This window comes from Epinephelus lanceolatus, chromosome 4 (genome assembly GCF_041903045.1).
Source record: "Epinephelus lanceolatus isolate andai-2023 chromosome 4, ASM4190304v1, whole genome shotgun sequence".
NCBI lineage: Eukaryota > Metazoa > Chordata > Actinopteri > Perciformes > Serranidae > Epinephelus > Epinephelus lanceolatus.
This window is the reverse complement of record NC_135737.1, coordinates 41,286,968-41,314,855: the sequence shown is the minus strand read 5'-3', so window position 1 is coordinate 41,314,855 and position 27,888 is coordinate 41,286,968. Positions and strand designations below refer to the sequence as shown.

The 27,888-nt window shown below is 42.5% G+C and overlaps 3 protein-coding genes across 3 annotated transcripts; 1 reads left to right on the top strand and 2 right to left on the bottom strand.

Moving 5' to 3' along the window:
* The first annotated feature begins 7 nt into the window (after positions 1-7).
* On the top strand, positions 8-7,146 carry LOC117259817 (inositol-tetrakisphosphate 1-kinase-like). Its single transcript, XM_033631575.2, has 10 exons — positions 8-295; positions 614-638; positions 2,687-2,809; positions 2,944-3,061; positions 3,147-3,248; positions 3,894-3,934; positions 4,049-4,214; positions 5,427-5,494; positions 5,741-5,903; positions 5,986-7,146. Exons 1-10 carry the CDS (start codon positions 213-215, stop codon positions 6,135-6,137), a joined length of 1,041 nt encoding a protein of 346 aa, XP_033487466.1. The 5' UTR covers positions 8-212; the 3' UTR covers positions 6,138-7,146.
* Positions 6,348-17,111, bottom strand: LOC117259816 (uncharacterized). The gene is made up of 6 exons (XM_033631574.2): positions 16,914-17,111; positions 13,429-13,469; positions 13,256-13,325; positions 11,605-11,670; positions 10,415-11,421; positions 6,348-8,250 (listed from the first exon to the last, which is right to left on the bottom strand). Exons 1-6 carry the CDS (start codon positions 16,957-16,959, stop codon positions 8,182-8,184), a joined length of 1,299 nt encoding a protein of 432 aa, XP_033487465.2. The 5' UTR covers positions 16,960-17,111; the 3' UTR covers positions 6,348-8,181.
* Positions 17,112-17,644: 533 nt separating this feature from the next.
* sars2 (seryl-tRNA synthetase 2, mitochondrial) lies at positions 17,645-26,724 on the bottom strand. Its single transcript, XM_033630719.2, has 16 exons — positions 26,422-26,724; positions 24,975-25,070; positions 24,786-24,815; positions 24,501-24,641; positions 24,362-24,416; positions 24,203-24,266; positions 23,898-24,003; positions 23,762-23,809; positions 22,149-22,257; positions 21,793-21,838; positions 21,615-21,702; positions 21,377-21,489; positions 21,128-21,221; positions 20,398-20,490; positions 20,241-20,306; positions 17,645-17,955 (listed from the first exon to the last, which is right to left on the bottom strand). Exons 1-16 carry the CDS (start codon positions 26,695-26,697, stop codon positions 17,815-17,817), a joined length of 1,566 nt encoding a protein of 521 aa, XP_033486610.1. The 5' UTR covers positions 26,698-26,724; the 3' UTR covers positions 17,645-17,814.
* Positions 26,725-27,888: the final 1,164 nt, after the last annotated feature.

The window sequence follows — 27,888 nt, the reverse complement described above, 5'->3', positions numbered from 1 at the left end:
TCTCTCTCTCTCTCTCTGTCTCCCTTTTCCACCTGTGGGCGAAAGTTGTGAATCTGGAGAAGCTTCGAGTCTTTTAGTGAAAGACACCAGCAGGAAGCAGCAGGAATATCAGGAGGGGAGGGTTGAATGGAGAGGAGCGAGGCTGCGACCCTGACATCCCTGAGTGTGCCTGCTGTCACTTGGCTGCTGGTGGCCCCCGGACACACAGACAAATGTCGGGCCGCAGGGTTGGCTTCTGGCTCAGCGATAAGAAGCGCAGGAGGATGAACCTGGACGCCTTTGCAGACTTCTGTGCGTAAGTTGCAGCCGGTGTTTGACTTTTTGAGATTAATTTAGAGCTCATTCAGGCTCTCCTATGGGGCCCCTGGATAGATAGTAAAGAGGGTCCCATTGAAAAATAATCATTTCATTTTATCTTAAAGAAACTGTCGTAATAACGCCCTCACTATAATCAAGTGTACATAATTGTGCAACTCTTTATCACCAGCAATGAAAATCTGTCCACACTGCATGAGAAGCTTTATTCATTAACAACCCTGTTTGACGTCAGAAGACTCCATGTGTTATCATCAGTGTTAAAACATAAACATTATCACCATCTTTTTCTCTGCAGGGGCCATGGAGTGGAAGTGGTGGAGGTAGGTGTCTAAACATATACATGAAATCATATAATCTTTACAGTTTAAAATGAAGGGATGAAGAAAGGCAATATGTAAGTGTGAGGCTATTGTTTGTGTGTGTGTTGTGTGAATGTGCTCATCTTTGCATAATGTTTATGTCCGTGTACAAATGAAGATAGATTGATGTCTGTATTTATGCGTCGTTTTCCTTACATAGATGTCGTAACACCTTCACACACATACACGTATAGAATTTTATTCCAGAGGTATGTGAGAGCGGTTTGGGAACCCTGTCCACCCACACACACATGTGTCATGCACACATGTCAGCAACTTTACTAATCCATGTCACTGCCACCTGCAGCCCACGCCTACAATCTGTTTGCAGCAAACGCCGTGAACAATGTCTGCCTGATTGTAGCTGCTCAGACATTTCATCGCGTGTGAATATCTGAACAGGAGCACGATAGACATTTACACACAACAGTAATGACTTCACCTTTGCCCACATGTCACAAGAAGCTAGCACACATATCAAAACGGTCAAATTACAATAAACAAATCAGGTAATTGCAGAGAAGTTGAGTCGTCTCAGTCAGTCTCTAAACCACATTTAATATTGTCTGAGCCTGGGTTCACAGTTCACAGAAACCTGCTACTATATGAAGAGCAGTGAAAACTGCAGCCATGTGTTGTTATGGTGGTGTACAAATACAAACCGTTATTTTAATTAAAGAGGAAAGTGTGCCAGGACATAAATCATCATGTCACAAATGTTTGGCATTATTTAGAGAAGTGGCTTAACGTGTCTGTGGTGAGCTAAACTGAAATTAGAAACACGCTATTCAAGTATGATAGCTAGCATAAACAGGATCTTTAAATTATTATTGCATAAAAATTCCAAGTACTTCACGCTGAAATCTTTCATGTTATGTACCGTATCATGATATACAATAGACCTAGCTTCCAGAGGAAACTGTGACTCATTAAGCATATGTGTAACTAATAAGATTAATTGCTGCACTATCTTTTGTTATGCCTTTGACAGGGCTCCTTTGTTGAAAAGGGCTCTCATCTCTCTGCCTGCTCTACCTGCTTTTCCTGCAGTGACTGGTCTGTAATGACAGATGCGAATGAAACACGAGAGTCAAAAGTGATACAGAGTATAATCTGACTCTAAACAAGAGTTGGTTCATATGTTCAGTGTTTGTGATAGTTGATCATTTCTACATCGGTTTCCCGTTTCAAGTCTCCCAAATTAAAGATGAGCAATATTGAAAGTGGGGCGGCACGGTGGTGCAGTGGTTTGCATTGTCGCCTCACAGCAAGAGGGTCCTTATTCAAATCCTGGGGTGGGGGAGCCCTTTTGTGTGGAGTTTGCATGTTCTCCCCATGTCAGCGTGGGTTTTCTCCGGGTACTCCAGCTTCCTGCAGTCCTAAGACGAGCAGGTTAATTGGTGACTCTAAATTGTCCGTAGATGTGAATGTGACTGTCTCTATGTGTCAGCCCTGTGATAGGTCTGTCAACCTGTCCAGGGTGTACCCCGCCTCTCGACCAGTGTCACCTGGGATAGGCTCCAGCCCCTCAGCAACCCCTAACAGGATAAATGGTCACGGAAAACAAATGAATGAATATAAATAGTATAGTGATACTGTCCTGGAGGGAGCTCGGAGTAGAGCCGCTGCTCCTTCGCGTTGAAAGGGGTCAGTTGAGGTAGTTCAGGCATCTGATCAGGATCCTCCTGGGTGCCTCCCGCTGGAGGTGTTTCAGGCACGTCCCACTGGTAGGAGGCCCCGGGGCAGACCCAGAGCACACTGGAGGGATTACATATCTCATCTGGCCTGGGAACACCTTGGGTCCCCCAGGAGGAGCTGGAAAGCGTTGCTGGGGAGAGGGACGTCTGGGGTGCTTTGCTCGGCCTGCTGCCCCCGCGACCCGGCCTCGGATAAGCGGATGAAAATGGATGGATGGATGGATGGATGGATGGATGGATGGATGGATGGATAGTGGTACTGTAGTTCAGTAGTGCCTCTTGGTAGTTCAATAGTGATTTTTCCTCCATCAGATCGACCTCACGCAGCCACTGGGGCCCCAGGGACCCTTCGACGTCATCGTTCACAAGCTGTCTGATGTCATTGTGGAGGCTGAGCACGACAGCCAATCGCAGCAGCTCCTTGCCAACTTCCAGGTAAGACTGTGTTGTAAACGGACCTCCTTTTTGCATCTGTCCCAAGAGAAATATTGAATTTTATCATGCAGCTGCTTGTCAATGTGCAGTTACTTGAAGTGAGAGGATTTCTCCATCTGTGCTTTAAATTACAGAGCTATGTGTCGGCTCATCCCAGTACAGTTCTCCTGGACCCCCTGCCTGCCATGACTCAACTCTTAGACCGCTTTGCCTCTTATCGGATCATGAGCAAGCTGCACAATTCACTCCAAGGTGAACTGCAGCCTCACAGTGTATGTTGTAGTATACTGCTGTTAATAGATATAAACACCCACCCTTCTTATATTCTGTTCAACAGACTGGCGCGTCTGCAGTCCTCCTTACCTCGAGATCCACAGTGTCAGTGACCTGTCATCTATTCAACAGGCTGTGATGACCCAGGGCCTAAGCTTTCCTCTCAGTCAGTTCACTTTCACTTGCTTACGTATTTCATTCTTATATTTTCAATTTCATAAGTTGAGAGCGTTTAAATTAACTTTGAAGGGGACCACCGTATTCTCAAAACAAGCTGACATCAGTTTGTACCTTATTTCTTTATATGCTCTTTGGTTGCCAGTGTTATTAATTCTCCCAGATTTCGGCTCATATTCCTACTGGAGCAAGTCCAGTTGTGTTTAGAAGCTTTTATTGCTGATTTTTCATGGTAGGCAGCGCAGCTATACTCCATTACAGTCATTCCCTGGCTGCAAGTACACTGCTAAACGTAGCTACATGCTAACGTCAGGGAAACATGTCCTCTTGGATGCTGACGTTGTTCATTTCTCCTGGATTTCGGATCATATTTAGCTGTAGTGATGTTACAGAGACGCTGAGAGTGCAGATACTGAAGACCTGGAAATGCTGACCAATCAGAGCAGACTGGGCTTTTTTCGGGTGGGGGGTTTAACGCTAGACAAACGATGTATAGACATACAGAAATAAACCCTCTCAGTCATCACTTATGATCCACTAGAAGTGTGTGGGGTGTATTTTTCTGCAGAGACTCTGCCTTCGTCAAGTATCACAGAACCCATAAACACTTTCTCCTTTGCTCTCTTGACCCCAGTTTGTAAAACCAGAGTGGCACACGGCTCCCTTTCCCATGAGGTGAGTGGTTTATGCGAACATTGTACCAATGCAGTCTTGTTTGTATGTTCATAACTGTTATTTATTTGCTCTCTGTTTGTCCTAATGTCTGTGTGATATCTGTGTGTGTTGCAGATGTCTTTGATTTTCAGTGCGGGGTGTCTGGCTGATATCCGTCCTCCCTGTGTGCTCCAGAGCTTCGTCAACCACGGGGCTGTTCTGCACAAGATGTTTGTGGTGGGAGACAGACACTACTGTGTAGAGAGGCCGTCACTCAAGAACTTCCCCTCCGGTCCCTGTGGTCAGTCTGCAACAGACTTACAGATATATAGATATTTATGTTCCTGTCCTGCCAGGCAGTTCGTTTCCTTCCCTTTCCCGTCTTGCCCTTTCCTTCCTTGTCTGTCATGTCCTTTACTTTGTTTTCCTTCTGTTTCCTATCTTGTCCTCTCCTTTCCCTTTCCTGTCTTCTCTTCTTTTTTCTTTCCTTTCCTTGTCCTTTACTTTTTTCCTTTCATTGCTTGTCTTGGCGGTTCCATTCCTCAATTTTCCTGCCATCTTTTCCTTTCCTTATCTTTATCTTGTTGTCCTTTTGTTTTCAATCCCTTTTCTTCCTTGTCCTTTAATGTCATTTCTCACCCCTTTCTGTCTTGTGCTTTCCTTTCCTTTCCTTTCCTTTCCTTTCCTTTCACTTCCTGCCTTATTGTTTACTTTCCCCATTTCCTGTCTTGTCCTTTCTTTATTTCCCTTCCCTTTCCTGTTGTCTACTCTGTTGTCCTTTCCTTTTCTTACCTTCCCTTTCCCTTCCTACCTTGTCATTTCCTTTCCTTCCCTTTTCTACATTGTCATTTCCTTCACCATTTTACCCTTGACATTTCCTTTCTTGTCCTTTTCTTGCTTTACTTTCCCTTTCTTGTCACCCTATCCTTCCCTTCCTTTTCTGTCCTCTACTCCTCTACTTTGTTGTCCTTTTCCTTTCTTAACTTATGATTTCCTGTCCTGTCCTGTCTTCTCTGTTCCTGCCATCTCCTTTCCTTTCCTTTCCTTTCCTTTCCTTTCCTTTCCTTTCCTTTCCTTCCATTCCCTGTCTTGTCTATTCCTTTCCTTCCCTTTTCTGTCTTGTCCTTTCCTTTCCTTAATTTTCCTTCCCTTGTCCTTTCCTGCCTTATCATTTACTTTTCCCCTTTACTTTCGTGTCTCCTTCCCTTTCCTCTCGTCTACTCTGTTGTCCTTTCCTTTTCTTACCTTTCCTTTCCTACCATGTCATTTCCTTCAACCCTTTACCATTGTCCTTTCCTTCTCTGTCTTTTTCCTTCCCTTCCCTTCCCTTTCTGTCCTCTCCTCTGTTGTCCTTTCCTTTTTTCCCCCTTATCTCATTGTATCATTTCCTGTCCTGTCCTGACATGTCATGTCCTGCTGTGACTTGCTTTGCCCTATGTTACTCTACCTTGTTTTGTATTTGCTCTATCTGTTCCCTGTATCCACTCATACTGTAATTTATCTCTGCCTCCAGACAGGAAGACCATTTTCTTCAACAGCCATCAGGTGTCCAAGCCAGAGTCAAACTCTGATCTCACAGCAGTAAGTATGACAAGTGGCATCGTATTTCCTAAATTCTTTCAGATGAAGTCAGGAGTAAAGCAATACTGTTTTGGATCAATTTTCTCAGTTTTAATATCCTACTCCTAATATATCTGCAAAACTGTTCAGTGGTGTCATTTAGGTTGCACATATGGCTTAACAGTAGTTCCACCAGTCAGCCCCAACCCATTTGGCACCTCTCTGGGGTGAGATCCACCCCAATAATGTGTCCTCCTGTCCTCTAAGCTGGACGAGCAGATGCCATGCCTGCCTCCTCCCAGCTCTGAAGCCATGGCCGCCCTGGTCAGAGAGCTCAGACTTCAGCTTGGCATGGCCCTGTTCGGCGTGGACGTCATCGTCAACATACACACACACACCCTCACCGTCATCGACATCAACATCTTCCCAGGTACTGCACCTGCACAGACACACAGACACACAGACACACACACAGACACAGTGATGTACTCATAGACTCTTCTCATTGTCAGGCTATGAAGGAGTGCCCCAGTTTTTCTCCTCTCTGCTCAGCCACATTGAGTCAGTGTTGGACAAACAGGCCTCTGCTGGCCCCGAGGCAACCGGCTCTCCCGAGTCAACACAGACTACAGGAGGTCCATCTGCTGCAACAACTGGCCTTTAAGTCACCTCAGGAGCACAGCGTGGATTGCACTGTGTTTCATCAGCTTCCCAGGACAAATGAAGTCAATGACACTGGCTTTTTCACTCTTATGTTGGGACCAAAAGGAAGCCTTAACTTTAATTGTACATTAAACTGTACCGTCTGTAAATCACACTAATAATTGTGAGCTATTTTCTGCTCTTTTTACAAGCAAAAACAGAAGGCACATGATGGCTTAATACACTTTCCGTTTATTGATTGACGGGTAGCATAGAAGAAGATACAGCAGGCACAAAATACAGCACTCTGATTGGCCAGTAATATTACAAATGGTGTTTTTGTTATCATATTTTTCCCTGTTGTTCGAAATGTCCTCTATGGCCTCGTGTCACGCCCTCCCCCGCAGACATTTCCTGCGTCTTTCTTGCTGGTTTGTAAGATACATTTTGTGGAAACATTTTTGCACTAATATAGAAAAAGAAAAAAACGACAGTACATTAATTTTTTTTCATTTATTCTCAAGTGAACAAACACCTCATCGCTGGAACAGACAATAATGAGCTGATCCTGTGTGTCATCACTACGTGTTTACACAAGCTGACCCACCGGCTACTCTGCCAGTGTTTTAATGTATTGTAAATCTTGGCTGTGTAGAAAAAGAGAGATTATATATCTGCTATATGAGTACTCTATGATGCACTTTGACAACATATTAAAATACATGAAATAATTCGTTATTTGGCTAATTATTGCATTCACATGTGCTGTAGTCTATATTGTGTTATTGCAGTTTAGTGGGCGTCCAGTGGTTACCCTGTTAATCCTGCACCGTGTGCATTTCTACCCAGTGTCCTCTTGGGGGCGTTGTTGCTTCATATTTCCTATGACCTTGGCTTACAGACGTGATATCTGATATTTACACAAATGACATGACAGCCATGAAATCTGTGAACACTACAGAGCGTTTATCAATGTTATTGTCAGTGTGGCTATTACCAAAAGACATCAAAATGGCTTTAGTGACTCCCTCTTCCCTCGACTCCTCCTTGGCTTGTTAAGATAAGAGTGCAAAGCTGGCTGAGAACCTGAAGTGACACTTTTAGACCTTTTAAGCTCTAAGTACATAACATCCTGTGGCCAAACACTAACCACGCTCAAGACAAACCTAACATCCGACACACGTGTCCCTGTGCAGAACTTTAACGCTGATCTACTTCCTCTGTGTTTTGTTCGTGTCACCCTGGTTCGTCACAAACAGTCTGGTTTTAACAGTGCGAGAGCCAAATGAAACACAATCCTTGTTTCTACTTTATCATCGAAGAAACGAAGAGGAAATAATGACTTACTCCTGTGTAGAAATATCAGTAATACGTATCGTTAACAGTCAGAACAGCAGGAACAGCTTACACATAGTTATCAGTTATTGCACAAAATATATATATTGAAATACACATATTACTCATGGTAGGGAATCTGTTTTTTTCCCATCGAGAACACACCATCGAGGATGATACCCTTCAGAGAAAAAAACAAAAGTGCTGCTTGCCAGTACTCATGACTCAGATTTCAAAGATGATGGTGTTTGTGTGGTCGGCAATCTGCAGTCAAAAATAAAATTTGAATACAAAGTGCTGAATGCTTTGCATCCATGGCTGTTCACAACTGAAGTGAAATCAACCGTCTACCTCACAAACAGCATTTATAGGTATTGAGACAAGTGGAGATAGACACAAAGATCTTTCAGATTCTCTAGAAAAGTGTGTCTTTTTTTTCTCTCCTCAACACTCAGACGCATCAAGGAAACAGTGACAGCCTTTTCCAGGCAATCTAAAAGCAGAAATGAAACAACCGTATGTACAGTTTCTACTAATGTCCATTTACAGATTCACATCTGAAGACAATTCTCTGAGTGCTCTGGGGACTTGAAGGCTGTAAAATGGAAAATGTGTGAGCTGAATGTGTGACTGTGAATGCAACAAAGGGTTTTGTCAGTCCGCTGTGTGTGTGTGTGTGTGTGTGTGTGTGTGTGTGTGTGTGTGTGTGTGTGTGTCCATGTCTGTGTGTCTTATCCTCTGCGAAGCTCCCTCAGCTCTGCAGCCACTTTGCGCAGCTCTGCTTCAATCTCCAGCAGCTCCTGTGGACAGAGAGCCACGAGAATATGTGACCGAGCAAAACAGGACACAGTGACACGATGCTTCATGTCATAGCTCGCGAATAACAATGAAATTGTCTTGTCCATGTTTTTGGGTTGCAATGAAACTTGCTGGGTACCTGTTGGTAGGTAGAGGGAAATTTTACAATGATGATGATGATTGAATACTTTGACAGGTGTTCAAATGTTTATGAGATAGACTTTTGTTCCTGGGATTGCGTTACAACTGTGCAAAATGCAGTCACTAAACTTTAGAGGTGTGTAGCTGAGGTCACAATTAAGGTTGAGTTCAAAGACTGGTGTGGTCCAAGCAATAATGCCGAAAAAGTGGGGGGTAGGAATTCGGGAAAGGACTGATGTCCCCCTACTTTATGCCCCTGGTCCACATTCATTTTAAGTCAAGAACTGCTGTATTATTCAGCTTATCAAGGGGATTCCAACTTTAGTTCAGAGCCACTGCTCTTCAAGCAAACAAACTGCTGTGTATTGTACTTACTGTTTATATTTTGACATCTAGCATTGAGATGGAAACAGTAAATGTTCATATTGCAGCAAAAACACCCTGCATTTATTTTGTATTTACCCTCACAAAGAGGTGACAACTGATTACTTGCAGCCTGCACAGCCTATCCATCAGAGAATAAGATGTGAACAAGGGAATGCTTTAATAAATGGCCTGTATACTCCAGACTTGCACTGTAATAAGGACATAGAGGCTGGTCCAATGGTCAAAACTGATGTTCATAGCGCTAACATTGTTACTACTTTTTCCCCAGTAGTTACATATTCGTCCAGGTATAGGTATGTGTAAGTATGTCATTAGCACCATGGGATAACGGACCCCTGGGCACTAACTTGCAGGAGGCTCCACCACCTCTCCTTCACAGGCGCCAGAAATGTTTATTTATGTTTACTGTTTACTTATTCTATTCTTGTTTATTCTATTAATGTATATATCGTAGATAAATTTCACACTTACACTCTCAGCAGAGTGAAGATAATTGTGAAGATAGTGTTAAACACTATAGCACATTTTTTTTGTAGTTTTTAATGTACTGTTCATTTGTATTTATTTCATTTTATTTTATTGCTTTATATTTACATGCTTCTACTTCTACTTCTTACATACTTCTATTTCATTCTTACTTCTTATGATTCTTTATTCTTTACATTGGAGCTACTGTAACAAATCACAATTTTCCCTCAGGGATCAAGAAAGTATTTAGGATTATAATTCTGATTCTGAAACACTGACATTGTGGTGGTTTTGCCTCTTTATTTGTTATTGTTTTGCATTTCCTTGTAGTTGTTTTGTGTCTCTTTGTGGTTGTATTGTGTCTACCTTGGTTGTTTTGTGTCTTTTTGAGGTAATTTTGTATCTCTTTGTTGTTGTTTTGTGTCTCTTTGTTGTTGTTTTGTGTCTTTTTGGGGCAATTTAAAGTCTTTTTGAGGTAATTTTGTGTCTCTTTGTTGTTGTTTTGAGTCATTTTTGGTTGTTTTGAGTCATTTTTGGTTGTTTTGTGTCTCTCTATGGTTATTTTGTGTCTCTTTGTGGTTGTATTGTGTCTACTTTGGTTGTTTTGTGTCTCTGAGGTAATTTTGTGTCTCTTTGTTGTTGTTTTGTGTCTTTTTGAGGTAATTTTGTGTCTTTTTGTGGTTGTTTTGTGTCTCTTTGTTGTTGTTTTGTGTCTCTCTATGGTTGTTGTGTGTCTTTTTGTGGTTGTTTTGTGTCTCTTTGTTGTTGTTTTGAGTCATTTTGGTTGCTTTGTGTCCCTATGTAGTTGTTGTGTGTCTTTTTGCAGTTGTTTCGTGTCTCTCTATGGTTGTTGTGTGTCTTTTTGTGACTGTTTTGCCCCTTTTTATATTTTTGTGGTATCTCTTACAACTTCTTCTGCATCTCTTTGTGGTTTTTATGTGTCTCTTTAGCCATTATGTTTTGTTTGTTTTTATTGTATATGTTCATTTGAGTGACAGATGAAGGCCAGGAGCCCCCCTGACACTTTGGGCCCCTGGGCCTGTGCCCAGCAGGCCACTTCATTAATCCATCCATGATTAGTCCTACATATATACTCAATCATGACACTGTAATTTGTGGGCTTACAAACACACAGATACACAAATAGTCACGTTATTTGCACCAACTTACCTCCCCTTCATCTTCTTCTGCGTCACCCTCCTCATCGTCTTCCTCCTCCTGCCCCTCCTCATCCTCTCTAACGTACTCATCCTCATCTTCCTCGTCCTCATCCTCCTCCTCCTCCTCCGCATCCTTGTACCTCTCCCTCTCAAACTGCTGCGTGGCCTCATCGCTGGCTTTCTCCATCACTCTCTTCTGCTGCGGCTCCTTCACGTCTGTTGCCTCCTCCTTCTTCTTGACTTCATTCTCTGTTTTCTCATCTGGCTCCTTGTTGTCATGCCCCTCCTTCTTCTCACGCTTCTCCTCTGCTTTCTTCTCATCCACGCTGTCCTCTTTCGTCTTGCCTTGCGTCTCCTGTTCCTCCTCCTCCTGCACCCGTTTCATCTTCCTGACGAGTTCGTCCAGCTCCTCCTGCTTCTCCTTCCTCTTTCTCTCCTGCTCCGCCTTGCTCTTGCTGTCCTGCTCTTTGAGCAGCTCCTTTAGCTCCTTCTCCACCTTCTCCTTCTCCACCATCAGCTCCACTTCATTCTTCCTCCTCTCCTCGATCCTCTGCTTCTCCAAATCCTCCACTGTGTCTCCCTTCTTCTCTTTGTCCTCCTTTGTCTTCTTCTCCTCCACCTCTTTCTTCTGCTCTGTTCCAGAGCCTTTCTGGACCTCCCTCTCCTTCACTGCCTCGTACCGTTTCTTCTTCAGCTCCTTTAGCAGTTCTTTGAGCTCCTCATCATTCTTCTCCTCCTTCCCTTTCTTGGTGATCTCTTCAGCTAACAGCTCCTCAAGCTCTTTGGCTCGCTCCTCTTCATTGTCCCTCCCTCTGTCTTCGATCCGTGGCTCCTCCATTATCTTCTTGGTGTCGTCTTCCTCTGTCTTCTCTTGTTTCTTTTCCTCTGTCTCTTTTGGAACGCTGGTCACGTCTCTCTCCTCCTTCATCTCCTCATCCCCCTGCTCAAAGTCGCTCTCATCATCAGCCAGGTTGTACTCATATTGCTCCCTCTCGTCGTCTTGCTCCATGTCTCTCTCTGCAACAGTCAGACTGCAATGGTCAGTGCCATGTGGTGTTAAAATGCATGAGCACATGTGTCTGATTGAGGGTGAAGACTATTAATTCCATTTAATTCAAAGACTTTTAAATGAAAAACCAAATTAGACCTGTTTTACTTTGTAGCAGTGGATGTTGTGTGTCAATGTGAATTTGTGCGTACCATCACCAGCCAGCCTCTGCAGCTCCCTGAGTAAACCCTGATGTCTTTGGACTTCATCAAGTTCCTCTGCAGAAATAATGGCACACAATACTTTAATAACACAACATTGCACCAAAAACAGCCAACAAAATATGTACATAATGCTCTGTAGATGCAGTCAAGTCTTTACACATCAAGAGGAGTGTGTCGAAACACCCATCACAGATTAGAATTATGGTGAATTTCAGCAAATAAGACAACAATATCTTGTGATAGATGAATCATATTAGTTTGCCATATTATATTTTCATGTACTGTTAAACTGAAAATTAATCGATTAAACATTTAGTCTGTAAAATGTCCATATATTCTGAAAACTGCCCATCAAAAGTCATCTCCAAATGTCTTGTCTCCAAAGAGAAAAATAGAAATTTGCTCGTGGATGTTTGGCATTCTTAATACTTTACATATTAATTCATTTTCAGTTCGAATAATGGCTTCATGGTTGTATGCCTTCACAAACCAGTCAAACCACATATCTTTCCCCGGCAGCACAGAAGATCGAAATAATCACCACTTTCAAGATTAGTGTAACAATTCAGTATCTGACCAAATGTCTCGCCTTCTGTTCCTGAGATATGATGGTGAATAATGATTAAAAAAAGTGTTTTTGTTGAACATTATGATGTCACAGAGAATTTGACCTTTGACCTTTTGATATATAATATTCTCACTTTATATCATTATTTTATTCTATTAGACATTTACGTGAAATGTTGTTACAATTAGCGTATGAATTCTGAGTTATGGCCAAAAACAGTTTTGTGAGGTCATAGTGACCCTGATTGTTGATGTTGGACCATCAATTTACAGTGCAAATTCATTCCGTCCAAGTGGACGTTTGCGCCAAATTTGAGGAAACAGGCCATCTTCAAATATTGCCTTCACGAGAATAAGAAGTTGCAAGGTCACAATGACCTTGATCTTTGGCCAACAAATTCTTATCAGTTCATTCTGGAGTCCAAGTTGACGTTTGTGCCAAATTTGACGAAATTCAATTGAGGTGTTCTCGAGATATGACACTTATGAGAATGAGTCAGATGGAAGGCCACAGTTACCTTGACCTTTGACCAAGAAATTCCAATCACTTCATTCTTGACTCAAAGTTGATGTTTGTGCCAAATTTGGCAACTTTTGACAATTTATTGTGTTCACATGAATGAGATGGACACAAGGTTACAGTGACCTTGACCTCTGACAATGCAAATCTAATCAGTTTATCCTTGAGTCCAAGTGGATGTTTGTGCCAAATTCAAGAAATTCCCTCGAGGTGTTCTTGAGATATTACGTTCATGAGAATGAAGCAGAAGAGGTCACCGTGACCTTTACTTTTGACTCATGACCACTAACGTCACAGAGTTCATTCCTGAATCCAAGTTGATGTTTGTGCCAAATGAAGAAACTTCCTAAAGCCATTCCTGAGATATTGTGTTCATATGAATGGAACAGACAACCTGAAAACATAATGCCTCTGTCACAGCTATTGCTGGCATGGAGGCAAACAAATGTTGATGATTAATTTCCTATTGGTGACTTATTAAATAATTATTTAAGCTCCAAACCTTAAATACAGTTTTCTGAGTGCTGATGACCAGATAATTAGAGACATCACCTGCTAGCTGAGGGCCACATTCATGAGGAGACCCATCTTCATTCAGCGTCTCCTGAATAATACATTCAACCTAGAGGCACAAAACAAACACACACAATTACACTTTGACCAATTTAGATAAAAATCTTTATAATACTGAAAGATTGGGGAAATAAAAAGCACTTGTTTCTGACCTTTGCATCATTTAGGGGTGAGGTTACTGGCCGGCTTCCCACTGAGGCACGAAACAAGGGAGGAGATACAGAGAGAGCAGGGAGAGAAAAATCAATACATTTAGCATTCACGCAACAGCAAAAGCACCAAACTAGAGCTCCACACATGAACTAGTTTGTTTACGTAGTAGTGGTTTGTCCTGCACGGGCGTGGGTGTAGCTGTTCCCTCATTAAGGTAAGCACAGTTACCTTGGTAAAGCGACACAGCAAAGAAGCTTAACCTCCTCTCCCTCTCCCTCTCCCTCCAGGATGCACATATTCCCAAAGGCTTTAGCTCACAGGTAGTTTCACCACCAGGGCTAAATCAGTCACCAGGCCCCGCCTGCCAGTAGATCATTAAAGGCACACTGAGCTGTGCCATCAACGCCTTTTCTCACGGAGATACCTTGAAAGGATCTAAATGTCAGAGTAGATCACAGTCCGTGTTCAGCTATCAGCCCGTGACCTTCTCTTTTATTGTTATGTATCGGGAACAAAGACTGGTGGAGACACAATATGAGATGGTGTCCAATTACTGCACTTCATTTAGTCGTGAATCTAAATGTCAGTTTAGAAACATGATTCTGCTTTCTGTCAAATTAACACCATCAAAGCAAATAAAACAAATTAAAAAGACTGCTGGTAAGACTGAGACACAACACTGCAAACCCATGTGCGTCTGCTGCCTTCACTCACATGACACATGTACCAGCTGTAAGTGTGATCTCCACTCTGCAGTGTGTGTCAGCACACAGCCAGATCAGCACAGATCAGGATCAATAGGACTAATTGATACCTTGGCCACTGATGAACCCCCCTGTAGACACGTGAGCTGCCTACAGCTGGGCACTGTAAGGCTCTGCATGTCCATGTGATGATGGTGTGTGTATGTGGTGTGTGTGTCCAAGCTGGGACACCCCAGCCCCATAATTAAAGCTGGTTTTATTGGCTTGTGCTGCTGCCTGTGGTCAGCCAAACTCCATGTGAGAAATTTAGAAATCAAGAGCATCTGTGCATGTCAGAGGGCTGCAGTTTGTTGATGGACAAAATGACTTGATAGATTCAGCAAAAACATGTTGGCTGGACTACAAACTAAAGCCACATCTGAGTCAGCAGTAGATGTGCCTATAGGGCAGGGATGTCAAACATACGGCCTGGGGACCAGAACTGGCTGCCAAAGGACCCAGTCCTTTGCACACCTGATATTAATGCACTTGTGAAGGCTCAGGAGGAATTTATACTTTTGCCTTGAATCAACGCCGTACCTATGGTGTAGGCTCTGCATTGACACATTTTTTTTTCCACTGAAACCATTTCCCTCAGTGGAAACAAAGCTTTTATTTACTTTAATTTCACAGATATGAAACAATAAATTGTGAAAACAATAAAGCCTCCACAAAAATTGCATTTTAATCTTGTGTGTGATTTATTCTGGCTTTATATGAGCAGAGGAAATATCTGCTCGTCGCTAGGCTAATTTATACAATATAAAATGCCATAAGCTTGTGCTAATAACGTTAGCATGTTGTATTTGTTTGGAAAACGTGTTTAGTATAAGACAGTTGTTTTTGTCAGTGAACCTCGTGAGTTACAATGAAGCCAAATTTTGTATCATTACCTTTGTTTAAAATTGATTTGTCCCTGGTTTTATATGAGAAGAGGACAAGTCTGCTAGCTGTTAGGCTAATTTATACAATGTAAAATGTCATAGGCCTGTGCTAGTAACATTAGAATGTTGTATTTGTGGGGAAAATGTGTCCAGATAAAGACAAGTGCTTTGTCTGGGAATGCTGCGAGTTATAGTGAAGCTGAATTGTGTACTTGTATTTGAAATTGTCGCTATTAAGCCATGTTTAATGTGTGTTAGTTTCATGTGTGTTTTGGGTTTGTTTTGAATCAACTAAACTTCCTCCTTCAGTTGGACTTTCCCGTCATTTCTAATTCACACTGAAAATAAATGAATTTATAGGCTACTGGAATTTTTTACAGCAAATAAGATGCCAGAGAGCATAAAAAGCATCAAAATAGAGCTTTTTTTATGAAATATAAAAATGCTAGGGGACAATCTTCCCGAACCTCCCAGAAGAGGTCGAAGCAAAGCCCTGTGTAGTGACACTTTGACTAAACAACATTTCTAAACAAGCCACTGGGTTGCAAATGGGTGAACTTGTTCCGGATGTGTGTTCTTGGCTAACAATAAACCAATGTCCAGTGCGCTTTAACTCTTTGGATTGGATGAAACAATATATCTGTATATGCTCATCAAAAGGGCGACAGCATTGTCCATATGCACCTGATTCTCATTACCTGGAGCTTACCTATATGCCCTTCACACATGGGTGCTCCACCTTGTGTTCAGTTTAATAACTGCATGTGTATATTTATTTTTACCTTGTTTAGATAAGGACAGAATAAACAAACAAACTATATCATGGCTCCACCTCCCTGAATTTCATTAAATTTTAGACACGCCCCTGCTTACCCCTGACCTGTGCAGGGCGGCTGCAACTGGCCCCTGGCCTCCTGTTATCTTGTTATCTGTATGTGGCCCCTGAACTAAAATGAGTTTGCTATAGGAGCTGGAGATGCGCAGTAAAGAGATTAGGCTGCTCCTCATCTTGGCATTTAGTGCCACACTGAGATTGTTATTTTACCTACAGCTGCTGCTTCTGAGGCGAAGTGTATCCCTTTAAAATGTAGACTATAGCTTTAGTTGTGCTTCGTTAGGATGGGGTTTGACAATAATTGCCTCCACACACACCATGCCAGCTAAATACACTTAAACCTATGAACAGTCTGCTGTATGTAGGTTACCGCCTGTGTTACTGCACCACACACAGCCACTGCAGACCAATATTTACCCTGCTTTATACACATGTCCCAGTGGGAGGCAGATCTCCCCCTGATTTTAACACCTACACTTATTTTACCTCATTAACACGTTTTCGCCGCAGCTGGCGCACGTCACCGTGCCGCACGCGCACATGTGCGCGGTTCCGCTCACCTGTGCGGAGCTTTAATTCGCATTAATGTTGCTCCAGAGGACTGTTTGGGGGTCAGGGAAATATGTGTGTTTAAAATGTCCTCTTACAAGCAGTGACAGCAGCGTCAGTCCAGCAGCAGACACAAACAGAAAGGTAGGCGCATAAGAAATTATGTAACAACGCTTTTGTTTAGCCTATTAGTCTAAACCCCCTGAGGCTTCGCCATTAGGTTCACACACACACTCTGTCTGCTCCATAAAGTCTTATTATAATACATGCAGTTTGGTTTGTTTCTACTATCACATGCCGGTAATAAAAGAAAACCAAGGACCACATGAGTGTGTGAAAGATGAGGCTTGTCTCCGGCGCAGCCTGCTGAGACACACACTCGCGTTTTGTACCGTCATTTTAAGCGCACAACATAAACACACACACACACTCACACACACACACATTGGTAAATCAGTGTGATAGATGCTTACCTCCGACGGCAGCCCAGAGCAAAACTGCGGTTATCAGAATTCCCATAGGATCCGAAAAGTGAGGTTCCTGCAGGAGATAACCTTGAAATAACGGGCTGGATCTTCTTCACACACCCGCCGAGCGAGGTGGAGCCGAGCCGCGGAGCTGTGTGTGTGTGAGAGAGGCTGTGAGACTCTGTGTGTGAGTGTGAGTGTGTGTGTGTGGGGGGGATCAGGTGACTTGAGACCAGCTCAGAGCCCAAGCCTTGTTAAGGTACCAGAGATGTCAGTTGGTCGTCCTGTACTTACAGTATGTCGCCAAAATGTTCCACAGCGGTTAATCTGTGTCTCAGGCATGTTAACATTAATGTAATTTAATATAACCCAGTTTGAGGGCTGTAAGGGTGCAAAAGTGGCTACTAGGAAATAAAAAATCTGTAATTTCCCTCCATGCAAATCATACTAAATATGCCCAGTGAGAATATCATTATAACAGATTTTAATTTTATTTGCAAGGTTCGTGCAAACATCATCACCACCTCCCCTGGCTGCTGCTTAATTACTCCTGCACATCAATTATTCATACTTTGTAACAGCTGGTAATGTAACACACATTAACAGGAGTCTAAGTCACCTCTGGGACTTTCTGCTCTCCATCTGCAGGCTCCCCCTCAAGGTCACAGTGTCATTCAGTATGTTTATATGTTGTATTTAACAGCACCAGACAGGCATGAGAAAAACACAGCCAGAAATCAAGCACTCAACTTTATTGGTCCTCCTTGTGGACAACACGTTTGGGCGTACATTCACAATTTCATGGCATTTGACAAAGTAAGACGAATATTTTTATCATTAGTAAACTGCAGGTTTGGATCTGTCACCTCAAGCTCCCACCTCAGGTGTTTGCATGTTTGTATTTGTGTCATCTGGTTTTGGGAGCAGGCCTGGGTGGTCGATGGTGCTGGTTGGGTCCGATGTATTTCAGTGGAGAGTACTTTGGCTTCTCGATCACTTCTAAGCCCAAATAGGGCTGCAGGGCTCGTGGGACACGCACTGTTCCCTCCTGAGGGGATGGAGAGGAAGGACAGAGGAGGGGAAGACACAGAAGAACACTCATGTTAAGGAAATTATAAAAATGTTTTGAATTAGCTGGGAATCCACCAATTGGGTAGAAGTAAATCTCTTTGGAGGTCATTAAGGCCCAATTTAATGGAGGACTTAAAATGCCTAAATAAAAATAAATCATAGAAATCCAGGAGTTCTGCCTGGGCTGCTGCTGCTCTGTTTGAGAACGTTGTTAAAAATTAAAAAGGTATGTGACGCGAGGTTGAGGACAATAGGTGGGTGGGTACCCTACACATTTCCCTACATTTTGTTTGGAAACATTAGGTTTAATGGTGGTTGCCATTCTTGTATTTGTTTGGTGAAACTCTCTTTTTTAGATAAGAATGTTAGGTTTTGGGTTTGGGTTTTGTTTTCAGAGGTAGAAGTTAGTTGAGGCTTGATTTTGTCACATTAGTTTCTTCAATTTGGCACGACCATTTTATCCCTTTCTCCCCCACATTTGAGAACCTTGTGTTAAGGTTGTAAATACATCGCTTTTCATTTTTACACTTCTACTGTGACTCCTTCAATTCTGTAATTGTTGTGTTATTGTTGTCTTTTGACACCTGTTTCAGAGGGGGGCTTAACAAAAGTGAAATATAATACACATAGTTAAATGTATTTCATTATCATGTGTGCATGTAAATGAAAAACATATGTTTACATGAAGAGGTGTCTTATACAGATTAAGAAACATGGGAATTAGTGGGCTGTTACAATACAGACTGAAATCGTTTCCCCTTAATGAAGCCAACTGAGCCTGTGTTATTTGTCACACAATTTCTCTCCCTCAGGAAAATGTAAAACTGTTTAGCAATATAGAGGAAACTGCAGTATTATTTGTATGTTATGTCAGTAATCTTTAAGAAATACATTACAATTTGTATAAAAATGTTTTGCCTGATACAATCACAAGGGGGAGCCACTTCAAAAAAGGCGCATGCAAATAAATACACATTAATTCAGTAGAAGGTGGACAAGGTGACGGAAGACTCAAAGAGAAGGGAGGAAAGTGCACGTATATTTTTCAAAAGACGGTTTTTACACATTTTCATGTAAACTTTTTCGGTCCGTGTTTAGTCGCTAACGTGCTGTTATAGTGTTTTTTGTCAGCTGGGTGTATACATACACAACTACTCTGTACATACACAAATGTAACTACAAGTCTGCCATGAGATTTTTATTTTATTTCTTTCATTTGCAGTGCAGAATCTTCAGCTATTGTCAGATATTGTAGGGACGGGGCGTCGGTGGCTTAGTGGTAGAGCAGGCGCCCCGTGTACAAGGCTGCTGCCACGCGGCCCAGGTTCGACTCCAGCCTGTGGCCCTTTGCTGCATGTCACTCCCTCTCTCTCCCCCCTTCACACTTGTCTGTCCTATCCATTGAAGGCTAAAAATGCCCCAAAAAATATCTTAAAAGATAAATAAATAAAAGATAACGTAGGGACATCGTGGTTCATATCACAACCTGACTATAATTTCTTGCTCATTACAACCTGTTCAAGACAATTCATTGTTGCCCAGGACATTTAAAGGTCCAGTATGTAGGATTTAAACCCTGTTTCCACCGGCAATACTGAATGATACAGTTTAGTTTGCAGTTTTTCTGTTTCCACTGTGAAAAGTTGTGGATGGTACCAATGGAACTGTTCTGTACTGTCCTGTCCCCATATTTGATCCCCCCTCTGTTGGGGTACCTAGCACACAGATCTGGTACTAAAAGGTGGAGCTGTGAACACTGCAGTCTGTTGATTGGTCAATAGCGAACAGTCACTCTGCTCAGGGCTGAGCTGAAACAGGGTCAAGGTCCCATATCTGAAGGGTTTCTTTTGGTTCCAAAGGTACCATACCGAACGGGTTTGGTGGAAACAGGGCTTACATGGCATCTAGTAGTGAGGTTGCGTGTAAGAAACCTAGGGTAGCCAGTGTTTGGTTTGTCCATTCTGGGCTACAGTAGAAACAACGTGGCAGACTCCGTGGAGGAGGACCTGCTTGTTGTGTACATATGAACTGCTCATTCTAAGGTATTAAAAACAAAACTATTATTATTTTCAGGTCATTATAAACTAATGAAAACATTGTTATGGATATTATATATCACTGCTGCCAATAAATGCTCAACAATCCTACACACTGGACCTTAAAATCTATTTTATTTTCTAGGACATTTTTTTATGCATTTAAGACTTCCAGGCTTTTGGGGAACCCTCATGTGTGAAGTGTGCCCTTATGTTGGCATCTTACTTTGGTCTGATGAGTCTCCAGGATGGCGATGACTGTTCGAGGGATGGCACACGCTGTAGCATTCACCTAGAAAATAAAACACATCATGGAGGTGGTATACTGCTGTAAGCTAACCCCGCAGGAATGTACAGCAGTGCTGCCTCATCTGCAGTCTTACTGTGTGGGCGTACTGCAGGCTGCCGTCCTCTCTCTCATACAGGATGTTGAGACGTCTGCTCTGGAAGTCTGTACAGTTGGACCCACTGGAAATCTGACACATACATTTAGATAGAATATAGAGAAAGGAGAACCGCAATCAGAATCAGCAGCAAAATACAGCGAACTGGCTCTGTGGAGTTCAGTGGGTACGGCAACAATACTCAGGCTTGGTTTAACTGGAAAAAATCATCATCTTCTTTCTCCTCCATTAGCATTTTGTTACTAAACACAGTCCAAATTTGCCTCCTTATTGCTACATTTTCCTCTAACACCACCCTGGTCATGCATGCATGCTACAGATTCTGCTCGCCATTATTAATGTAGGAGATAATGAATTAAATATAGGATGTAAAAATCCACTTTTCAACCATGGATAACACTTGTTTGGCAACAAAACATTGAAATTTTTTGGGGCTTTAGAGACTTTTTCATCCTGTTTAACTTCAGAGGTTTAGAGGAATGATGAGATGGGACTGTGAGGGCGAGCATGCAGGCTTTGACTGACAAGTTAAGGGAGTCACTGGAGACATGTTTGTGTGTCTGTCCATGTCCACCCTGCAGCATGAATTAGCATCTTTAGCTAAGTCATGGTCAGCAAATATCTCAGCTGACATCCTGTCACATCCTACATATCTGACTTATACTGGTGAAGTAAGGTTAGCTGGTATCTGTGATGTAATGGGACAGACCTCTCCGTAGCTGTCCCTCCCAGGCATCCATGCCTCTATGTCATACTTTCGGTATGCTGGAAGGCCCAGTTCCTGTGTCGGCATGTCCAGCACTCTGCGTGCAGATACACACAAACACAGCTTAGAGCTAGAAATTCTAATATCATGTAAAATTTAATGGATGTAAGAAAGGACAGGGCCACTTAGACTGTGACTGTGACTGTGTGTGTGTGTGTGTGTGTGTGTGTGTGTGTGTGTGTCTGCGCTAACCTGTAATGTAGTTCCAGTGCAGAGAACATCTCTTTCTGCAGAGAGACAAACTCCTCCAGCAGCTGAGAGCTCTCTTCTCCCGTCTCATCTGCTGTCACTCCAAACATCTCTACCTGGACGGAAACACACACACACACACACACACACACACACACAGTTAATTACAAAGATTTGGCAATGCACATTTGTATGTATCTGATTTCTAATTGCTGTTGTAAAATAGTGGACTTGTTGTTACCTTGTTGAAGTGATGCACTCTGTAGAGCCCCCATGTCTCCCTGCCCGTGTCTGTCTCCGCTCTGTAGCAGGTGCTGCTGCACACCGTCCTGCAGCGGGAGATGACAGATCATGTCAGCTAGAATTCCTGCTGAAATGACACTATCTGTAGCAAACTAGAGGTGAGGGCTGCTTCTCACCTGACAGGCAGGTCCTTCCAGTTTACTGCATGATCCATGAAAAAGCCTGGAGAAGACGGACACACATCATCATTCAAAGGTCAGATTTAGATTTAGGGCACAGTCACACATGCGCAAAATTACGATTGGTGAATATTTACCTCCTTTTCACTTCGATTCAGTGCAAGCGAAGGAATGAATAACACATTTGCTTAAGAATACAGAATTTGCCTCACTACTGGAAGCAAATGTTTTAATCCCCCCTTCACTCGCACTGAATAGAAGTGGACGGGTTGGGGGTATTTGGGAAACTCAAAACCTCGTCGACGTTGCCTTTTAATGCAGTGCATTAACATTAGTGAAAGAGGAAGCCTCACCTGCCACTCCGACCTCTCCAGTCCCAGCCAGTTTGAGGTCTGGGAAACGTGTCTGGTCCAGTGAATAGACCTGAGAGAGATGGGTGTTGGGCTGCATCCCACAACCCTCCTGGAGGGGGACGAAACAAAATGAGGTTCATGCTGCCGAAAGCAAACACAAGTACTCTGCAAAAAACAGTTACATACAGTACAGAGCCATGATCAAGTGGAATGATCTGCCAGCAAATATTGTCTTAGAGAATAGTAATGAAAGATTTAAATTTTTGTTGAAACATCATCTTCGCATACACTAGAAAATATGTATCTGTAAATCTGGTGATCTACTTTGAATGACTTTAAACCCTTTGTTTACCTTGGAATTACATGTGAGAAAGCACATGATAGTTATTAGTTAAGGAGGCCTTTGAACAAATGATTTATGTCATGTATGAATTACTATTGATTTTGTACTTGGCTGAATTTCTGTTGAGAGGATGATAATATTATTTCTCTTCAGTATGCATTTGATTTATTCAATGAGATAAGCTGTTTTTGTTTTTGTTGTTGTGTGTATAAATGTGTATGATTGTATGTGTTGTGGACCCCAGGAAGAATAGCCAAAGGGTATACAGGTGCTAATGGGGATCCGAAAGAAAGAAAGAAAGAAAGAAAGAAAGAAAGAAAAAGAAAGAAAGAAAGAAAGAAAGAAGAGAAAAGAGGAGAGGTCAGTGAGAGTGGGATAGTGTGTGGCTTAAAAGATGCTTTAGTCTTGCAACTGTTATGTCTGAGGGTGCTGTCAGACCTACAGTTGTCTCCTTTGGTCTGAATCAGGGACTAATTTCGTTCCAAAGCTGCATAATTTCCTAGAGTTGGTTCGTGTTCTCATGGCAGCATTTACAAGCGGACCAGATCAAATGCCTTGTGTGAGAAAGCTGCTCTTGATGGGTCAGAATTTCCATGCGGGAAAAATCCAGGAAGTAAAGCAAACGTTGAAGAAGAGTACACTTGCAAGATAAATGTGACACTTTCTAATGTCACAATGGAGGGACAACTACGCAGGTTGATTTTAGCGCTGCTCATCGTGGACTATATTGCTGTCATTGTTCATTTTAGTCAAACCATACAGTTTGAAAACGAGGCGTGGCTCCAACTAGAAAACAATGTTTTGATGCATTGGATGTGCTGAATGTGCATATTAAGGCAGTACAGGAGGAGGTGCACATTAATAATCCTCCAGGACTGTAACATGCTCATGTTTAACCCAAACAATGTGTCATGTGACTGCAGTTGCTTCACATCCAGGTCGGAACACGTTCTCACCACAAACCAACCGCACCAGAGTTCGTTTGAAACCAAACCTCTTCAAGAAGGTCTCGGTCCGGGTGTGATTGCTGTGTTCACACGTGCACAAATGAACTGCACTTAGGGGGCATACGAACTTGAGTTTGTGTGTGAAAGCACCCTGAGTGTTTTGTTGCAAAATATTCAGTTCTTTTTTAACAAATGTGCATTTTAAATCTCAATTTTAGTTATTAAGTTTAGTATCTTCCATTAAGTCAAACTGCAGTATCATGATAACACCTCCTCAATATCAGGTACGTTAGAAACAGATGAAACAGAGTTCTGCTACTCACAAATATTGCCCCCTTCAGCAGGTCAGGAACAACCATGGGGATGAAGCCCTGCAGGGGTCAAAAGGAAAACTCAAATTTGGCTCTCCTATATGTTAACAGAATAATAATAAACGTTCATTTAGCAGACTTTGCTTACCCGTCTCTGCAGTGTGTCGAGGGCAAGGTTTTGTAGTGCAGTCTGAAGTCTGGCCCCTGCACCCCTCAGATAGTAGGACCTGTGGCCTGAGACATGAGCTAGATGTCTGCAGGAGAGGAGGGAGAAACAAAGCATAAAGATTCTCATTCATAATGAGCTTAATATTATTAAATATTATGGCATACAAAAATGCATTTTCCTCTTCTCCTCTTCAATTTTCTTTCAATCATATGAACAAAAGGTAAAAATAATAGCGCACGACTGGCACAGGAAGTGGAATATCAAGTGGGGCAAGTCATCCTCACCTCTGCCTGATGAGACCTAACCCTTCCCCCAGCTCTAAATGGCCTCTGGGCTTGAAGTCAAACTCTACAGCAGAGATACAAATCACTGATTATGAAATTTGTTTTTTAAAAACACACATGAGTAGAGCAGTTTAGATTATTATTGATCTGACACTTCACCTGGTTTCTGTCCGACCAGCTCCACCACCCTCGCCTGGCTCTCATCTCCAACCGGCTGAAAAAGTAAGGACGCACTTTAAGAAGTTTTAAATCACGCTAACTTTTCTCTGTGTGTGTATCTGTGTGTGTGTGACCTCACCACATCGGGGTGTGAGGTGTTGGGCAGTCTGAGCGCTCGTCCGTAGTATTCCTGATCCAGCTCATTCTCTTTGGGATAGAGTTGATTCAGTCTGTTGCGGACCTCTCGGCCCTTCTGCAGAGCCTGGGTGTACTCTGGGAGCTGTGTGACAAACAACGAGGACTCAGAACTGGTCCCAGGTGTGATTTAACACTGACCAACACACTGATAATACTAACAATATGAAGATTGGCTGAGTTATTACCCAAGTATTAAAGAGTTTAATGTTTAAAGTGTCAAACTTACACTGGCAAGAGCTTTCTTGTCGTTCTTGGACTGTGCGGAAAAGATAATTGATATCACAATTATGAATGCAGTTTATAGTCTTACAACTTATGGCACCACAAAAATTTATCCAGAACTTCTATATATTCAAAACAATCAACACAAACAGCATATAACAGAGAAGTAATAACTGTAATAACTTTTACTGACCACTAGTGTTTTGACTGTGGCACCGATGTGACGCTTCTGCTCTTCTAGCCCAGCGATTTCCTCCTGCACTGCCTTGAGCTCCTGCCACACACACACCTACGATGTGGACACACAGACAATCAACTGAAATGCAAGTAGAACAGTGGATTCTCCATGTTTCCCTTATAGGACATTTATACACAGCCACAACATTAAAACCACTGTCGGGTGAAGTAAATTACATTAATCATCTTCTACACTGCAATGCTCGGCTGGGAATCCTTGGGTCCTGGCGTTCATATAGATGCCACTTGACACGAGCCACTCATCCAAACTCTGTTGCAGACTAAGTACCTACCCTCATGGCAACAGCACTCCCTGATAGCAGTGGCCCCCCAGCAGGACAATGCGCCATGCCACACTGCAAAAACTGCTCAGGAAAGGCCCGAGAAATGTGACCAAGAGCTCAAGACATCGACTTGGCCTCCAAACTCCCCAGAATCAAATGTGATCCAGCATTCGTTTGACGTGCTAGTACACCAGAGGTACCCATGATCCAGGGTCGGGCCTCCTTGGATCAGACTTGACCTGGACCTCTGCGGATGTCCTGTGGCGTCTGGCACCAGGGCCTTGATGGCAGGTTCTTTGAGTCCTGTAGGTTGTGAAGTAGCGTACGAGCACATCTCGTGAACACTCAATCAGATTGGGATCTGGGGAATCTGGAGTCCAAATTCCCCAGATCCCAATCTGATCATGAGACATACCAGTAACCTGCCTCACAACCCACAGAACTCAAAGAAACAGACGCAAAAGCCCTGGTGCCAGACGCCACAAGATGCCACCAGAGGTCCTGTGACGATGCTTTGACGGATCAGCTCCAAGTCCGATCCAAGGAAGTCCCACTGTGGATCAAGGGTACATCTAGGGTACTGACATGTCCCAGGGATACTCTATGACATTCAGATCTGGGGACTTTTTCACTCCGGATCAATGCCTTGAGCTATTTGTCATGTTCCTTGGGCCTTTTTTAAGCAGTTCCTGCAGTGTGACATGGTGCCTTGTCCTGGTGGGGTGGGGCACTGCCATAGGGAAGTACCTTTGCCATGAGGGGGTGAGCTTGGTCTAACTTCAACTGTGTTTAGATGGGTGGAACATGTCAAGTGGCATCCACATGAATACAGGTTCCCTTGCAGAACATTGTATTCAATTTCAAGAATATATGCAGTACAGTATGTAAGTGTAGTGAGGGCTATTGACAACCTGAGTCAAATTCTTTGGGTGAATCTCAGTAAAGTAGACCTATGCAATGTCGGTTTGACTTTAAACACTCATAAGCAGCCACACAGCCAGCTGTCAACCCATGGCACATGTTTTTGACAGAGGTTATTATCATAGTTATTATTTAATTCATGTATTTTTTATGTGTTGTCACAAAGAGGACTGAATTAGCAGCTTTAGAGTCACTTACAATCTTCCTGACATCGTCCCCTTTCAGGTCACCCTTCCTGTTCTCCACATTTGCTATGACTTTGTCGGTTTCCTCACACACTGCTCTCATATCCAGCTCGGGTTTGTCGCTGTAGCCTTCACGGACATGCTCGTACAAACTGCTGCGGACTCCGTGACAGAAGCGGTGCGGGGTGAACACACATGTCCTCTGCCTTGAACACTGCCTGGCGACCGGCTTTAGCATAGACAGTGCAGTGCATCCGACTCTTGCGACCATGCCGATGCAGGTCGCCATGTTTGTGTAGTGGACGATGTTGCATTCGCGGGCTATCGGAATTGCAACGATTCTAGGCTACCGCATTTGAAAACGGTTACATTTAATGATTATTGACTGGACTATTGTCTTTTTTAGCTGCTAATTAAACCAGGGAGTTCAAAGTAAATGTCCGTGTTTTAAAATATTGAAAGTCTTTGTAGTTTTTTTCCTCTTCACATATTTTGGTAAGGTGCCATGCTGCTTGACAGGGGCGTAGATTTTGACAGTGCACTGGGGCCTGTGAGGTGGGGGGCCCATAGAGACATATGAAGCAATGTCTTATGCATTTGTCCTTGTCAAATAAACAAGTAAATAAAATATAAAAAACATACATTAGAGATGAGCGAGTACACCAATATCTGTATCTGTTCAGCCAACTAAATTATCTGTATCTTTACTCGCAATGGGCAACATTTATGCCAGATGTGAGTGGGGTTTAAATCTAAAGTGGGTTGGGCCTAATCAGAAATTGTTATTTTAAGCCTGAATGGGTTGATCAGAGATTGCAATATTTATTACCTACAAGAAAAGTATTGACAGAACAGCCTCAGAATTGAGCTTTTTTGATCTTTTCTTTTTAAATCACAAGAATAATATAAACAAAGCTACCACTATGAGGATTTTCCTTTATCAGGAGTACAGATAATTGCACATTTTACTTGTATGATACTTGTACTCGTAAAATGGACATTATCTGCACTGGATACTCGTTTCATCCGAGTGCTCAGCTCAACCCTAGTGCCCATTTTCCTATTTATAAAGTTTTGCTTATCTGTCCAAAATAAACCTGAATGTTCACAGTAAAAGAACAAATGAAATGTTTCTCTATGTGAATTACAAAAAGCACATGTACAATCTACATTTACCTTAAATCTTTCCAGCACTTCTTTAGCTGGGTAAATTCCATGTAAACTTTTGAAGGATACTTCTTTCACTTTAATATTGATCAGAATCAGAATCAGAATCAGAATCAGAAATACTTTATCAATTCCCAAGGGGAAACTGTAAGTCGTTACACTTGCTCTGATGTAAAAAATAGAGAATTATGAAGTAAGAATAAGAGTATGTAATAGAAGTACGTAAATATAAAGCAATAAAATAAAATGAAATAAAATAAATAGATATGAAAATGTACATTAAAATAAAATTAGAAAAACTGAATGTTCATTA

Coding starts and splice junctions, on each gene's coding strand:
- LOC117259817 (XM_033631575.2), top strand. CDS start 213: ATGTCGGGCCGCAGGGTTGGCTTCTGGCTCAGCGATAAGAAGCGCAGG. Junction 5,495..5,740: donor CAAACTCTGATCTCACAGCA/GTAAGTATGACA, acceptor CTGTCCTCTAAG/CTGGACGAGCAGATGCCATG. Junction 5,904..5,985: donor CGACATCAACATCTTCCCAG/GTACTGCACCTG, acceptor TCTCATTGTCAG/GCTATGAAGGAGTGCCCCAG.
- LOC117259816 (XM_033631574.2), bottom strand. CDS start 16,959: ATGGGAATTCTGATAACCGCAGTTTTGCTCTGGGCTGCCGTCGGAG. Junction 13,470..16,913: donor GCTCTGGGCTGCCGTCGGAG/GTAAGCATCTAT, acceptor TTCGTGCCTCAG/TGGGAAGCCGGCCAGTAACC. Junction 11,422..11,604: donor GCAGAGGCTGGCTGGTGATG/GTACGCACAAAT, acceptor TGACTGTTGCAG/AGAGAGACATGGAGCAAGAC.
- sars2 (XM_033630719.2), bottom strand. CDS start 26,697: ATGGCGACCTGCATCGGCATGGTCGCAAGAGTCGGATGCACTGCACTG. Junction 21,839..22,148: donor TGGAGAGGTCGGAGTGGCAG/GTGAGGCTTCCT, acceptor CGTCTTCTCCAG/GCTTTTTCATGGATCATGCA. Junction 20,307..20,397: donor GCCTGCAGTACGCCCACACA/GTAAGACTGCAG, acceptor TTTATTTTCTAG/GTGAATGCTACAGCGTGTGC.